Below are 14,544 nucleotides of genomic sequence, written 5' to 3' on the forward strand. Positions count from 1 at the left end.
GAATCATACACCTAAAGCCAACCACTGGCCATTAAAACCATCTACTTCGAGCATCTTGCCTTAGTTACTTTTGGATTTCAAACAGATATGCTTAAATCCTAGTCACTTGGCAGACGTGGGTGCAATAAAAGATTAAACTGAGGAGAAACAGAAGGAGCTAAAAACAGCGTCGCTAATAAAATAGCAGCAAATATCTCATGTCCTGAATTTATCTTCCATATCAACACTATGATACATCGTGGCCTAGATGGGCCAGTTATGAAACACCCTGAAGGAGGTCATGTCAAAAAGCACAATGCTCAACATGCAGCCATGGCGTTTCGGGAGAATTTGTAAACATCTTCTGCACGCCTTGCTAAAATTAGAGCACAGTCGTGTCTTTTGGAGCATAAATAGACCCATGGCTGCTAATTTTACGTTTAGGTTTACTGTTGTGTACCAAACAAAAGAAACCATCTGTCTTACAGCTGTTTCGCTTATTTGACAAGGCCACAATCACATACAACAACAGTGGCGTGCATTAAACCTCAACTACATTTTTTTTTTTGTTTTCAAATTAGGTACTTTTGTGCAATACCAATCAAAACGTTGGAAACACCTTCAAATACACTCAAACACATTTGAGATAAGAAATTCCAGTTAGTAACTCTTGAAAATGTAATTCTAAAAAGTTAAATTTATTTCTGGTCATAAAGCATCAGATACATAAATAAAACTTTGATTGATAGGGATTATTATAACATACTGGTAATTTGAGAAGGAAAATAGGTTGAAATATTAAAGGCCTCCTGTAAATTACACATTAATAGAAGATAATGTGTGTATTATATGTGTAAATGGATGGTGTGCATGTGCATCAGATGCTACTTTTTATGTAAATCTGTTAGTGCACATCGGCTTTAAATAAATTAGTCAAGGAAATGAAACAAAATAAACCAAAAATAACAACAGTCAATGTTGGTGAATTCAAAATATATGCAGACATGGCTAATTGCTTCACTAAAAGGTGTCTTAATTGTTTTTAGTTTATTAAGTTCCAGTCTTGTGTGTGTGCGTATGATGATCCGAATCCTCTTCAGGCGTTATATCACTGATAGCACAGGTAGCTGATATTGAGCTTGGGTATGTGGAGTTGAGGTACAAGCTTAAGAGCCCGGGTGCCCAGCTCTCGCCGCACAGCTAACCTGCTGAGTTGCTGAAGACACATGGGAATGGCTGCGACAAGTACAGTACAATTAAAATACTTTGTTAGCTAACTCAAATGTGCTACACATTATTTTCATTGTTGCTGAAGACTCATGGGAGTGGCTGCGACAAGTACAGTACAATTAAAACACTTTTTTAGCTAACTCAAATGTGCTAAGCATTATTTTCATTCTTTGACTTGATTTTATCTGAAAAAAAAAAAATTGTGGCCAACTGCTAGCAAATTTGTGCCACCAAAAAGGCTTCTGATGCATTCTGTGTCTTACCTTCGTAAGACCGCAGGCAGGCTGCGGATGGAGAGCCCGGCAAAGTGTAGTCAATGGGTTTCTTATTGTGTTTATCCCGGCTGTAAATGTTGGCGCCGAACTCCATGAGGTTTTTGATCATTTCCACTTGCATGCTCCTTGCCGCGTAGTGCAACGGCGTTCGGTAAAGCTGGGAAGCATTCACTTTGGCACCTGCATGGAAATTGAGGTATTTAGGTTGGTTGTTTTTTTTTTATACAATTCAAGAGGAATACATGACAGATGTTACAAGTGAAATGATTTTTAAAACATGTAATAAACTTAAAACGATAAATGTAAAAGGAACAATTTTATTTTCAAATTACTGATGCCCTCCAGTGGACATAAAAGGAAAAGCGTAGGGCTCATTTTTTTCAGTATGTAACAAAAAATATATATATATGTAATGTACAATTTAAAAAATAGACACATGATCAGATTAGAGTTTTGAAATTAATTATTTTTAATTCTTAGTGTGTGGTTTTCATCAATGTTATTTCTTATGAAGGACTACAATTTGAGCGTGACGTTTGCTTGGATTGTTTCAATCATAGTTTTTTTTTTGTTTGTTTTTGTTTCTTTAGGGCTCTGGCCACTTTGAATTAAAAATAATCGTTAGATGCAGCCCTAATTCTAATATTTCCTTTATAGCAGGATGGGAAAAGTGTCCTGTGTGACACTCACCAGCATTGAGGAGTTCTTTCGCACAGCATGTGTGTTGGTTAGCACAAGCTACATGCAGCGGAGTCCCGTAGTAAAGATCATATGCCTCCAGAAAAGCACCTTCAGCAATTAGCAACTTCACACATTCTGAGTATTCTGCAGAGAGGATGTTCTTAAACATTTTTCGGTCTTTGGAATGAAAATTACAGCATAGAGAAAAACTGGACGATGACAGTATATGTGAGAGCACTTGCCATAAATGCAGGCCTCATGGAGGGGTGAGGCAGTGCGAGAGGTGAGGTCGGGGTTGACTTTGGCACCTCGTTCGAGCAAGAGCCTCACACACTCCAAACTGCCCGCAAAGCAGGCGCTACACAGCGGGGTGCTGCCATCAAGATTCCTTGCATCTACCTAATATCAGGAGGCGTAAGAACGGACACTCGGTATGCCCATTGATGCAGGCCTCATGTAGGGGAGTAATGGAGTTCCCTGCCGCAACATTGATGGACACCCCACACTCGATGAGATGCTGCAGAAGGGAAGCTTGACCAAGTGTCGCGGCCTCATGGACCACAGTTCTCTCAGGCAAGCATTCTGGGAGAAACAGGTCAAAATATGAAGAGGTTGGCTATAATTTGACAGGTTGTTGAAAATGTACGTCTGATCTCAAAGAAATGACTACGTTTTCTGTAATATTCAAACATTTCTGGGAAATGTAAACCCCTTAAGATAAAAAACCAAAACCTCTCCATGTTTGGACTTAGTAAACTGTTAAGATTGGCTCATTTGCATCAAATAAGATGGAAATACACGTCCGATATTTCTGTATTACATATAGTACCTTTACAACCCTTATGTTTTGCCACATCAGAGTATTGAAGCCAAGGGATGGCACACTCCATATCCGATGATGAATTTGGATAAGTTATCCCCATCTGGGTGAAATTTTAGCTTCCAAGTGTCTTCTTTCAATGTTTTCACTTTAATCTGAAATGTCTTTAATGTAAAACCCAAAGGATTGGACAAAATACCACATAAAGGTTAAAGTGCATTTTAATGTTGCTACTGTGCACACTGCTATTTGTTGCTACTACACAAAGTACGCTGACAACACCGTGATATCAAGTCATCGGCTAAATTGACAAAACCCTCTAACGTACATCTACACTGAGCTATTGCAAAACATACATGCTTAGCACGATTGCTTGACACAAGCTATACAAAAAAATGCTGCATTCGTACGTACCAAAGTATTCAACCGTGTAGCCATCCTCTATATCCTCCATTGCCTTTGCCGGTGCAACGTGTCGTACGCGCGGTGTTCCAAACACGCTACGTTAGACGGAAAGAAACTGCAGCTGGCGTCCGTTTCTTAACAAACTCAACTACAACACACTAACTGAAGGAACCAACTAACTTCCTATTCTCGCCTTCCACTCATGGTGCGTCATGCTACTAAATATTTTACATGTAATTACATAGAGTCGGGATAGAGGGCAGCGTAAAACTGAGTGCCTGATTGATCTGCCAGACACAAGAAGACAAGGAAGAAAACGGCAGCGAACGTTGCGCTTGGTGTTTATTATCTCGTTTATCGCGGCCATGGTTCGCGTGTGTTGTGTCCTGGGCTGCGCAAACAAGTCGCACGACAACCGCGGAAGGAAACTCGAGAACGGGTTGCAATTTTTCACGTTCCCGACCTGCAAGAAAAGCTACGCGTCACAGATCAGGGATACTTTTAAGGGGCGTCGTTCTGCTTGGGTTGCCGCTGTCCGGTGCAAAGACATCACATTTGACAAGATAATTCAAGTCTATGTTTGTCTGCTGTCGACATTTCCATAAAGGTATTTAGAGGAACTCAGGTAGTGCTTTGGGGACTGTGTTGCAGCTATTGATGAAATTGCATTCGTATTACATGAACAAACGCTCACTGATATGATAAAGAAATGTCATGAATGTTGGGAAAATGCCAAATGGTGGCTGCAGGTCTCATATTTTAATACGTCTAATTTGACGAGCATCTTCTTGGAATACATTGTGTTCGTGTGATCTTAGAACAAACACAACTGAATCGCACTCAGTACGATTCATGTGACAGTCGGGGTTTATACACTGTCATATTTACACGGAAATGTGAAAATGCCGATTTAGAACGAACATTTTTGACTAAAAATTCGTTCGTACGTATTTGCAAATACGTCCGAATGTACTTGGGGGACGAATGCTAAAAAACCATAACATTTTCCTCACAATACGTCAATCCCCGTGGAAAAATGCCGAACGAAAAGCATGCATTGTTTACACAAAACACGAAAATTGCTCATGAACAATGTCTGTTTAATACTAACAATAAAAGTCTATTGCGACAATGACCACACAATGTAAAGGCAACCATTTTGAAGCCAATACATACACTGTATGTATAATATCCAGTGAGTGTAGTACACCACCACATTATGGTAATTTAGTTCCAAATTCCTGATTCCACTTAAATTTGATTAGAAACAAATATAATTGCTGCAGCACTCACGAAAATCACTTTTACATATTCCTGATTTTTTTTCCCACCCATGAGAGTAACATTTTTAAATCAAATCCGCAGATATTGATGCATTCGTCTCGGTATCCAGACCTGAACGAGCACCTCATCATGCCGAAGAGGCGACGCACTGCCTACATCGCGGCTTTCAAGCTGAAGGCCATCGACCTGGCTATTGAAAGGGGCAACCGATCGGCTGCGCACGAGCTCGGAATTAACGAATCCATGATACGACGTTGGAGGAAACAGCATGGAGAACTTTCTCACTGCAAGAAGACAACAAAGGCCTTCAGGGGCAAGAAGACAAAGGCCCTCAGAGGCAAGATGTGCAAATGGTCTAAATGACTTAAATGTGTCACTTGTCTTGCTGCATTTTTTGCAACAAGTACTGTTCAGTTGTATTTACATATAGTATTTATAGACAAAGTTAAATGTTGTTTTCATAATGTTTTGTGCAACCCCTTTTGTCTATACATAGTATTCTGATTCATACTGTGTTTGTGGAATATGAATTGAGCTGCAAAAACCACCATGTTACGGCCCATTTAAAAATGAATTTAGGTGCGATATTCTTTTTTTTTTTGTTTGATTGCAGGGAAGTCAGCGTATGAAATGATGGAAAATGATCCGGACTGGGCGCCACCCTTGCATTTAGAGAACAACAATAGTTGCCTTACCCCTCCTTCAAAGTGGTCTCCACAGGCTGAGGACATCCAGGACGGAGAGTCGACTGAGGGAGAGTCGTCGCCGTGCAGGGAAGTGCCAACGGGGAACGTCAAACAGAAAGACGAGCCCTTTGAAATAATCCCAGAGGAAGTAAATCCTACGGAGCAGGCAAATTGCTGTGGAATGATCACGGAAGAAGAAAAGCTGATGGACATGGTCAAACAGGAAAACTGGCAGCCAGAATGCCCTTTTTGTATCCAAAGAGCTGCAGAGATCAGCCGCCTGGTGGACGAGAACAGACGGCTCAGGCGCGAGCTGGACGCCTACAAAATGCAGGACGGCTTCTTCGAGGACGACGACAGCAAAGTGGAATATTACACGGGCATGCCAAACGTGAGCTCTTTCATGAGCTTTTTTTCTTTCTTATTACCTCTCATGCCAGCCCAGGAGAGCAGACTAAGTCCTTTTCAAGTCCTCCTGCTAACCTTTATGCGCCTCCGCTTGGATTTACCCGCCCAGCACCTCGCACATATTTTTAGCATCTCCACCAGCGCAGTGGACGCAATGTTTAAGGACACAGTTTCCTTTCTGTACGCAAGCCTGAGGCCTTCCCTCAAGTGGCCCAATAGAAAAACATTGCAAAAGATGACGCCTCACCAATTTTCCCAGGCATTCGGTCGCAAAGCCGTCGCAATCGTCCAGTGTTTTAAAGTGTTTGCTCAAAAAATGGCTCATCACCAAGAAGCCCAACGCAGTTACGCCGTTCAGTATTTTACCGCCCTCACACCCGGTGGATTTGTCGGTTTCGTATCAAAAGGCTGTGATGCACTGCTGAGCGCCAAAGACGTGCTGGAAAAAAGCGGCTTCCTAAATAAGTTGATGCCGGGCGACGTCGTCCTGGCTAACAGCATCAACACGGACAAAAGCGCCGTCTTGTTCTGGACCCTCATCGACGGGACTTTAATCCCGGCCGAGAAGAAAGTGCGAGGGATAAAGCACCTGGAAGCGCACGTTGAAACGATGCTGGGAAATCTGCACCAAAAGTTTCAAATTTTAAAAGCGACGATGCCTATGGACATGCTGGTGACGGGTGGCGATGAAGAAGTTACGTTGTTGGATAAGACTGTTGCCGTTTGTTATGCCATGGAGAATCATTGTCCTCCCGCAGTTTAACAAAGTTTGTGTTTTGATTGCATAATTAAAGATGGGAGACAGATCTGGCTCAAATCATGTACGATTTCATCATAATTTACTGAATTGTAATGATAAGCAATCATTTACATACCAGATTGTATGTACGCACGGTGAACCACCACTGTTCAAGGAATTTGAATGATTTACTCATTCACTCCCGTTTTTAGAAGTCCAAAAATTCAATACCAGATCAACAGCATCCATAAACTTTTTTTTTTTATTTTTTTTAGAAAATGTGTTACCGTAATTTAACAGTACTTTTCTGGCAACCAAGTTGCTGTTATTTCACTGTCAAAACTGCATTTTTTTGTGGAGGCAATCACAGTACTGTTAAACCATTTTTAGGGGAATGTCAATTATTTGTTGGTTTTCATGATTTGTGCTTGACGTACAGTAATCTTCATAAATGGTGGTGGTTCAGTGTACATTGGATTAGTCAATCAAACATCCATATTAAGTTCTAGTGATATGGGGTGATTACAAAACTGGAGGTAGTTTTGGATGCGACGGGATATATCCAGCAAACCTATAACCACAGAGGCCGACGTCCCAAGAGCCCTCCTCACGGTGATTCTACAAAGCTGCTGAAGACTCAGAGGATTTCCTGTGGCCAAACACACAGACGTCATGCCTCGGCGAATTGTCACTTTCACCAACGCGATCAGAACGCCGCAGTGCCGACTCACTTTCATAATACCTGAGCTGGGCATAAGACGACGATGCGGGTGACGAATAGTCGCCGGGTTTTCGTCCCCAGTTGTCGACGGAGTGCACGTTTGCTCCAAATTCAACCAGAAGCTCCATCACATCCGGCGCGTCGAGCCGAGCCGCCTGGTGCAAAGCGGTCTCGTGAAACTTCTTCGAATTCACGTCGGCGCCTGCAGAAAATTAGGAGTTCACACAATCGTATTTTATGAAGACGTAGTCCAACCAGTTTAACTCATTCAGTGACATCAAAAACACGTTTTCGGCTTTTGGAACGGGTGTGTAGACTTTTTAATTAGATCCACACTGTGTTACCTGCAAGCAGAAGCTCTCTGACGCATTCCAACTGTGCTTTTGCACACGCAATGTGCAGCGGCGGGCCGAAGTGGATGTCGTACGCCTCCAGTTGGGCACCACTTGCTAACAGCAGCTTCACTATCTCAGGATTTCCTGACAAGAGAAGGCAGCGTTGGACAACATTCAAGACACTGGGCGGCAGGTGTGCGGCATATTGCCTTGGATGCAGGCCTCGTGCAAGGGGGATGCTGTCAAAGCGGTGAGTGACGGGTTGACTTGGGCGCCGTATTGCAAGAGCAGTTTGACGCACTCCAAGCTGCCAGAGGAGCAGGCATTGCAGAGGGGAGTGCTACCATGGATAGTCCGCACATCCACCTGAGAAATCAAATATTATATATATTTTTTTTTATATTTTTTTTTTTTATGATTTTTTCCACTGTCATAACAATCCAAACAAAAGCACATCCAGGACAGAATTTCTCATCTTTAGCACGAGCAGAACCTGGGCTCCAGCTTCCAATAGCAGCCGAGCACAGTGCGGGTGAGCTCGGCAACAGGCTTCGTGCAGCGGCGTAATGTTGTCCACCGTCACAATGTTGACTGACGCTTCACTCTCAATCAACCGTATCAGCTGTAATGCCCTGCCGTGAGATGCGGCTTCGTGAAGGGCCGTCCGATCAGCCCACATACCTTGTTCAAAAGGCAAATGTCACACACGATTCAATCATGTGAGCAGCGATTTGTGACGTGTAGAAACTAGCTTAACATGCTATTGACCCATGCTTACTATACATTACGTAGCATCATTAAACGAATTGGAGTGGGGGCATAACTTATCAGAAGATGACACATGCTTCTACTAACTGCTGATATAATCAAGTCGAATTTAAGCGAAAATAATGAACCTAAATCGTGCAGAGAAGAGCTTCGCGCTGGCGTCACCGCCATGTTGTTTGTTTACCACGTCAGGCTAGCTGCGCGTTGAGTTATGGGATTTGCAGTTTTACGTGGTCTATAAATTTAGCTTGAACTATTTCAAACGTAACTGAGCCGAGGGGGACGCTGAATCGTGGGAGTTGTAGTTGTATACGCGAGGCATAAAACAACGAAATTCAACGTGTACTACAGTTCTAATTTTCATGCCAACTAATTATTGTCAGAGAAATGAATCTAAGACATTTTTGACAAACTTTTTTTTTTTTTTTACTTTGCAGTACAGAAATCAGTGGAGCCCAAGTTGCTCATTTTTTCCCACTGTTTCAAACAGAAGATGACACGTCACAGAGCTCTTCATTAAAATACTGCCACAGTACACATTTGGTCCTTCTTTAACAGATCTTGCCCCATTTTTTGCACAAAAAAAGAACACTGTTACAAGCTGTTGACAACAGGTCCATTCCAGGTAGCTGTATGATTTATGGTAGTGTGTGGCTGCAACGAGGAATATACATTAGCAAAACCCTATAGTCAACGTTGTCACATCTGTTTTAACCAGCCAACGCAATCTGTTGTGACTATAACCCTGAAATACTTTCAAATACAATTTAAAGATAGAACAAGTAACTCCTCCTGCCTACAAACACAATACTATGCACTGGATCTTAATTTGGCATCTTTGGACTCTAAATCTGAGTGATTTGGAGAAAAGAAAAAAAAGCATAGCTCCCTCCCTGAAATTAATCCAGCAATATGATTGAATAATTCTACACAATCAACCTCCCATGGGGGCCACCACATATTCCTGTGATGCTTATTTATTTTTATTTTTTTGGAGTAGGCATTCTTTCTAGATAATATGAGATTTCAGTTAGGGGCAGCGTTCATCTTTGATAATGAGGAGTACGTTGCGGCTGCCTCTACTCCGCGGCATCACCGTAGATATCCTTCTTCCCGCGCTCCATTTCCGCAAAGTCAAAGTCCGAGCCCATCATCCTCCGGTAGATGTCCTTGATGTCGTCGCAGGTGGTCTCAAAGTGGGTGGTGGCATCGTAAGAACGGGAGATGAAAATCTACGTGGGGGAGAACAGAGGAAGTAGCATTTTAATTCGGGACTTTGAGATGAAAAGACAAAGTGAAAAATAATTGACATTTCTTCCTTACGGGATTACTTTTGTTCATCCAGAAGCCAAAATGGCACCCAAGCATGAATACATCCAGAATGTGGCAAAAAAAAAAAAAAAAAACACGGAAGAAGTTTACCTGGCTTTCGGTGCCATCGTCAGTAGGAGCATACTGGTCACTGATGCTGACAAACTTCTGGTCGATGGGCTCCAGTAGGTCCAGGGCGGGCTTGATCTCTTTCTCAGGCTCATTGGTTTCCACCGTGGTGCTGGCGATGGCGATGTATTTGCCCGCCGCCGCCACATTGTGAGCAAAGGAAATCATACAAACGTAGATGTCTGCAAGCATAGATGCCAGAAAGAATTCACACGGCAGCTTGCTTTGCCTTCCGCCGTGCCTTTCCATATCTCCAGTACGCACCGTGCTGCCTGTTGACCTGGTTCTGAGGGATGATGATTTGGCACGAGTTGACGTTGCCCGTGTTGTTGATGGGGTGACTCAGGATGCAAATGGCCCGGATCACCTGGCCCACTTTGGTGGCACGAGTCATGAAGTAGCTGGGGTCACAAATCAGCTGCTTGCACCTGGCGATCTGCGTTCAGATATGAGATTGAACACAATATCTTGTTGTGGTCCTTGAAAATGCCAAAATGCTGTGAAATGGCTGTCAGCGAATGAATTGCAAAGTCAAAAATGCTTACCTCCCCCTCCGATTTGACTCCAACCACCTTGCCATTCTCCATCACTATCTCCTCAATGGGCTTGTTTAACATATACGTCCCACCGTAGATGGCGCTCAGCCTATCCAAAAGCGATAGAATTCCAATTAACATCTGATATAACCATCGCATACTTCCAAACAAGTCCAAGGCTCATGTTTTATTGTTGATTGGTGGCAGTCATACCTGGCAAAACCTTGCGGCAGTTCTCCCAAGCCGTACAAGGGGTAGAGGTAAGGACTCTTGCCATATCTGGCGAGGGACTCGCTGTAAAGCTTTATCCTGTTGATCGTTTCAAGGCAGGGCTGATTCACGTAACTGAATGGTGAGAAGAACGTATTAAAACTTAAGTCCTTCTTTTGCCACAAATGAAATAAGGGTTTCACAGCAAATTTTGTGCAGAACCAAAACTTCCAACTGCAAAAAAATACTAACTCATCGGTGCGGTAGAGAGCAAGGGAGTGGCCAGTGAAGTCGATGACGTCCTTGCCTAAACTGAACTTCTCAAAAATAGTCTTCATGGGCATATCGGGGGTAACGCCTTCCATGGTTTTGGGGTCGTTTTCGTCAAAGTTGGCGATGTAGACCAGAAATTTCCTGAAGCGTCGTTTCTCAAATATCCCCATCAGACCTTGACGGATTTACACGGTTGAGCCAAAAGTGGCAACGCAGCATTTGTGGTTCCACGGCGACTTACTGGATCCCAAAGCCTCAGATTCCGTGGAGGGTACTTTGTAGATTTTGCCGGCCTTGTACACAAAGCTGCCCTCCACCACTTTGAAATCCAGGTAGCGGGTCACCTGGGTGATCAGCAGCATGCGGACCAGTTGTCCTGAAAAAAAAAGCAAGATATGTTCACAGGGTGCCAATGAAATTCTAAAGAATTAGATCAGCAGTATCTCAAATGGGGGTGTGTGACATTTTAACAGATTTTCTACAGGCATCAGGATTTTAATTCTCTGTCATACTGTAAAGGAAACGCTATGTTTACCGTTTTCGAATTGAAAGCAAATTAATCGGATTAATTATATTCTTAATTTCGTTCAATTTCACTTTCCTAAAAAATATGTGGGGGGAACAAAAGGTCTAAATCAATATGCAAGGAAGTAAAATGTACCATTGGCCATCAGGAATTTGGGGACCAGGTCCACGTTCCAATCCCGACCTTTTCCCATGGACTCGGGAGGTTTGCCGGGAAGATTGAAACGTGCGTAGAGCTGGACGGACAAAAAAGCAGTTTCAGCTGTGATTCTTCATATCTAAAAACTGAAAAATAGAAAAATCAAAATCATTTACATCCTCCAAAGGCGTGATGGAGGCGCTCTCAGCTCCGTAGTAAGAGTTGCGGTCCATGTGCAGCACCTTCTTCCCCTTCACCGACATGATTCCGGATAAGATGCATTCCTGTTGGAAGCACAAAATGACATGATTCGTGTTAACTTTCAATCCGTTTTTGACTTATATGGCTGAAAATGGGTTCAAATGCTCTGCCACGCAAAAATAGCAGCGCAACGTTAAACTTGAATGTTAGCTTTCGCAACAGGGCCGCTAACGTGGAGATGGTGCGCTGCATGTGGCCTCGGGCCTTAGTTTGGACAGCGTTGCATTTGACCAATAAACTGATGGCAAACTGGGCAAGAGGCAATTGCTCTTCAATAAAAAGCACATGACACCAGGTAGCGTTTGCTCTATGACCGGAGCTTCTTTGAATTTATTTGAGTTATGTCACTGCTTGACTTGACTTAACACACGGCCCCACCTGACGCATTGTGATGAGAGAGGAAGCGCGGCATGCTTTCACTTCCTTTCCGCAGTATTTTGTGCGTGCTTAGGCAGGCCAAACCCGCTGAGCGTACTTCCTGACTCCTAGCAGCCCAGTTTGCTTGAGTGCTAAATTCAAATGATATCTTGTGATGTCTTGTTTTTCCCCTCAGATGATCCGAGGTGTTATCTAATGCCCCGTTGCAAAATTGTATGACGCAAATCACGCTAGAAACCATAAAAATGGAGTGACAGTCACGGCATGTTAAAATCTCAGGCGGCAAACGTTATTATATGGAGAAATCGTCGCTTACAAACAGAGAGACGCCCCCCTCCTTCCAACTGCTCCGGTCCCACAGTTATCACGGGATTATCCCTGTCATGTGTCACCCATTAACCGTGAAACCGAGCTATTTCATTGGCACGTTTTAGAGTTATTGTCGGCGGGATGCGGCCTATGCGACATCATAGTGTGCTATTTTAGAACAAAACTTGGCAAAAAAACTGAAGAAAGTTTTGAAGTGAAACAAATGCCACTCAAGGCCAATTAAACATTGGGCAATTCAACTTTAAATATATATGGGCTCAGTTACGACTACACAGTTTAAAAAAAAAAAAGCTGTCTTTTTTTATATTTACTGGACATTTTAGTAACCATTGGCTTTCATTTATCAGTTTGAATGAATTGACACCGAAAAATACACTTGATCACCCAAAACAAAACACGGTACTTTGGAAGTGGTGGATGTTAGGATTTCACTCATCTGATTCATTTTGCATAGATACACTGCAATTATTCGTCATAGTGTAATTAATTTGCATTCATCGATTTACACGAACTGATGATATAAAATCAAAACGGCCTCAATTGATCAGCCGCCAAAAAGTATGCAATTCGGTCGATGCGGTTAATTTTCACAACAGTCGAAAATAACATCATAACTCTGCAAGTTACTGACCAAAGACAAATCATAACCATTATCATAATATGTGTTTGTGCAATTTCTACAGTCAATTTGGAATCATGCCGTTTTACCGAAATACAGGATTTTAAATTGGAATAGAATGTTTTCATTTTAGTTGCATTCCTCCATACACCATGATATACAATACCATAATATCTTTTAATAAAGTACTTATTTAGCAGTCTAAACTTTGGGTTTATTTTTAATGTGGGTATCGGCCGATATCACTCATGGTGGATCGGAATCTGCAGCATCAAACCACTATCGAACACTATCTGAATACACAAGTTAAATAGTAATTCAGAAAGGCGATCAAACTTGAAATTTCACTTTAATCGCTTCCTTCCGAAGTCACATTCCATTTTATTCGACTCGTGATTTAGTTTGTTCGCAGTTCCCTTAAATTAGTCGCGCTACTGTTAGCACAGCAATAATCTTCGATTAATCTTCTGCAGACTTTGTGATCTGTCAGTGTTATCACTACACTACCAACCTACAGTTTTGAGATCATCTTTCAAGTATTGCAAGCCTTTCGACGGCAGCCCAAATTCGAAATGAGTCCTTGAATATGACATCGCTTCCATAAGAAGGTTTTGGTGGCCGTTAAATTAGCCAGTTTCTCATGCTAAACTAGCTACTTAGCGTTAGCCGATGCTAATTAGGCCCAGCTAGCTTCAAGAGCTAAACGCGGGGTTAACAGGTTGCAAAGCACTTCCAAAGCGACTGGATCGTCTCGTTGGAGACTTTCCCTACCGTCAGTCCGGTACCGAGGACGATCACATCGTATTCGTCATTCATTTCGAAAAAGCTTTTGTGTTTTGGTGGCGGAGGAAAGAAGAAAATCGAGATCCTGCGGGGCAGAAGTGGGAAAGGGGCAGGGCTGAGTTTTCTTGAGTGGGCGCAGAGCTCCAAGACCGGTCGCGTCAGGCGGTTACGGTGTAGGGCGTGGTCTGCCGCCTGTCAATCTCGCGATCCAGGATTTGACGCCAATAACGGCCATACTACGTTGCCATCCATAAGCCTGCTTATTTTGAATACATTGATTTCACAGTGACATTTCCACGTTTTCTTAAGTGTTTTCGTGAAAAGAAACATACCGCATTTCCCGTAGCAAACCTTTGAACCAGTAACTCTGGGAAAAGCACTACATTACATTAAAATGAAAATATTGTTACCGCTTGACAGTCTTTCCATTGGTTCAATGTTATCGTCTGCCCTCCTGTGGATATTAATGGAAACTGCAGGGGACTCCATTGTAAACAAGTACCTAGTCATATTGTAGCATGAGGCGCTAGAGCTGCCTCCTGGTGGCAGGGGTTGTACCCTGCACCTCACAGCGGTGGCCAACTCACAACCAAGGCCCCGCTATAAAACACGGTCGTGCTATTGCCCTTTGATGCATTTGCGTCGAGGTCTGCTCACTTCCGGGGGGGCTCCCATTGAAAATGCAGAACAAACCTAGCACAGAATGAATAGGCTGTTTT

General features: G+C 42.8%; 2 protein-coding genes and 2 pseudogenes across 5 annotated transcripts; 1 reads left to right on the forward strand and 3 right to left on the reverse strand.

The window, feature by feature from the left end:
* Positions 1-658: 658 nt before the first annotated feature.
* Positions 659-3,726, reverse strand: LOC148405451 (ankyrin repeat and SOCS box protein 13-like; annotated as a pseudogene). Its single transcript, XR_015864168.1, has 5 exons — positions 3,400-3,726; positions 2,408-2,747; positions 2,175-2,309; positions 1,473-1,664; positions 659-1,215 (listed from the first exon to the last, which is right to left on the reverse strand). The product of XR_015864168.1 is annotated as an ankyrin repeat and SOCS box protein 13-like (transcript).
* On the forward strand, positions 3,715-6,585 carry LOC148405452 (uncharacterized; annotated as a pseudogene).
* On the reverse strand, positions 6,575-8,611 carry asb13a.1 (ankyrin repeat and SOCS box containing 13a, tandem duplicate 1). Of its 3 annotated transcripts, none has more exons than XM_088406244.1 (6): positions 8,460-8,611; positions 8,057-8,244; positions 7,773-7,929; positions 7,573-7,707; positions 7,250-7,430; positions 6,575-7,156 (listed from the first exon to the last, which is right to left on the reverse strand). In XM_088406244.1, exons 1-6 carry the CDS (start codon positions 8,500-8,502, stop codon positions 7,126-7,128), a joined length of 735 nt encoding a protein of 244 aa, XP_088262370.1. In that variant the 5' UTR covers positions 8,503-8,611; the 3' UTR covers positions 6,575-7,125. The 3 variants fall into 3 exon arrangements, with proteins under 3 accessions (XP_088262370.1, XP_088262368.1, XP_088262369.1); XM_088406242.1 differs by having other exon boundaries at positions 7,239-7,430; XM_088406243.1 differs by having other exon boundaries at positions 7,239-7,430; positions 8,342-8,523.
* A 665-nt stretch (positions 8,612-9,276) lies between these two features.
* On the reverse strand, positions 9,277-13,981 carry LOC148405454 (rab GDP dissociation inhibitor beta-like). The gene is made up of 10 exons (XM_088406241.1): positions 13,814-13,981; positions 11,631-11,738; positions 11,452-11,551; positions 11,032-11,166; positions 10,770-10,965; positions 10,521-10,652; positions 10,317-10,416; positions 10,036-10,207; positions 9,754-9,953; positions 9,277-9,563 (listed from the first exon to the last, which is right to left on the reverse strand). Exons 1-10 carry the CDS (start codon positions 13,856-13,858, stop codon positions 9,411-9,413), a joined length of 1,341 nt encoding a protein of 446 aa, XP_088262367.1. The 5' UTR covers positions 13,859-13,981; the 3' UTR covers positions 9,277-9,410.
* Between the last annotated feature and the right edge of the window lie 563 nt (positions 13,982-14,544).

The sequence above is a fragment of the Hippichthys cyanospilos genome, chromosome 22, assembly GCF_059441005.1.
Source record: "Hippichthys cyanospilos isolate Australia breed blue-spotted pipefish chromosome 22, RoL_Hcya_1.0, whole genome shotgun sequence".
NCBI classification, from domain to species: domain Eukaryota; kingdom Metazoa; phylum Chordata; class Actinopteri; order Syngnathiformes; family Syngnathidae; genus Hippichthys; species Hippichthys cyanospilos.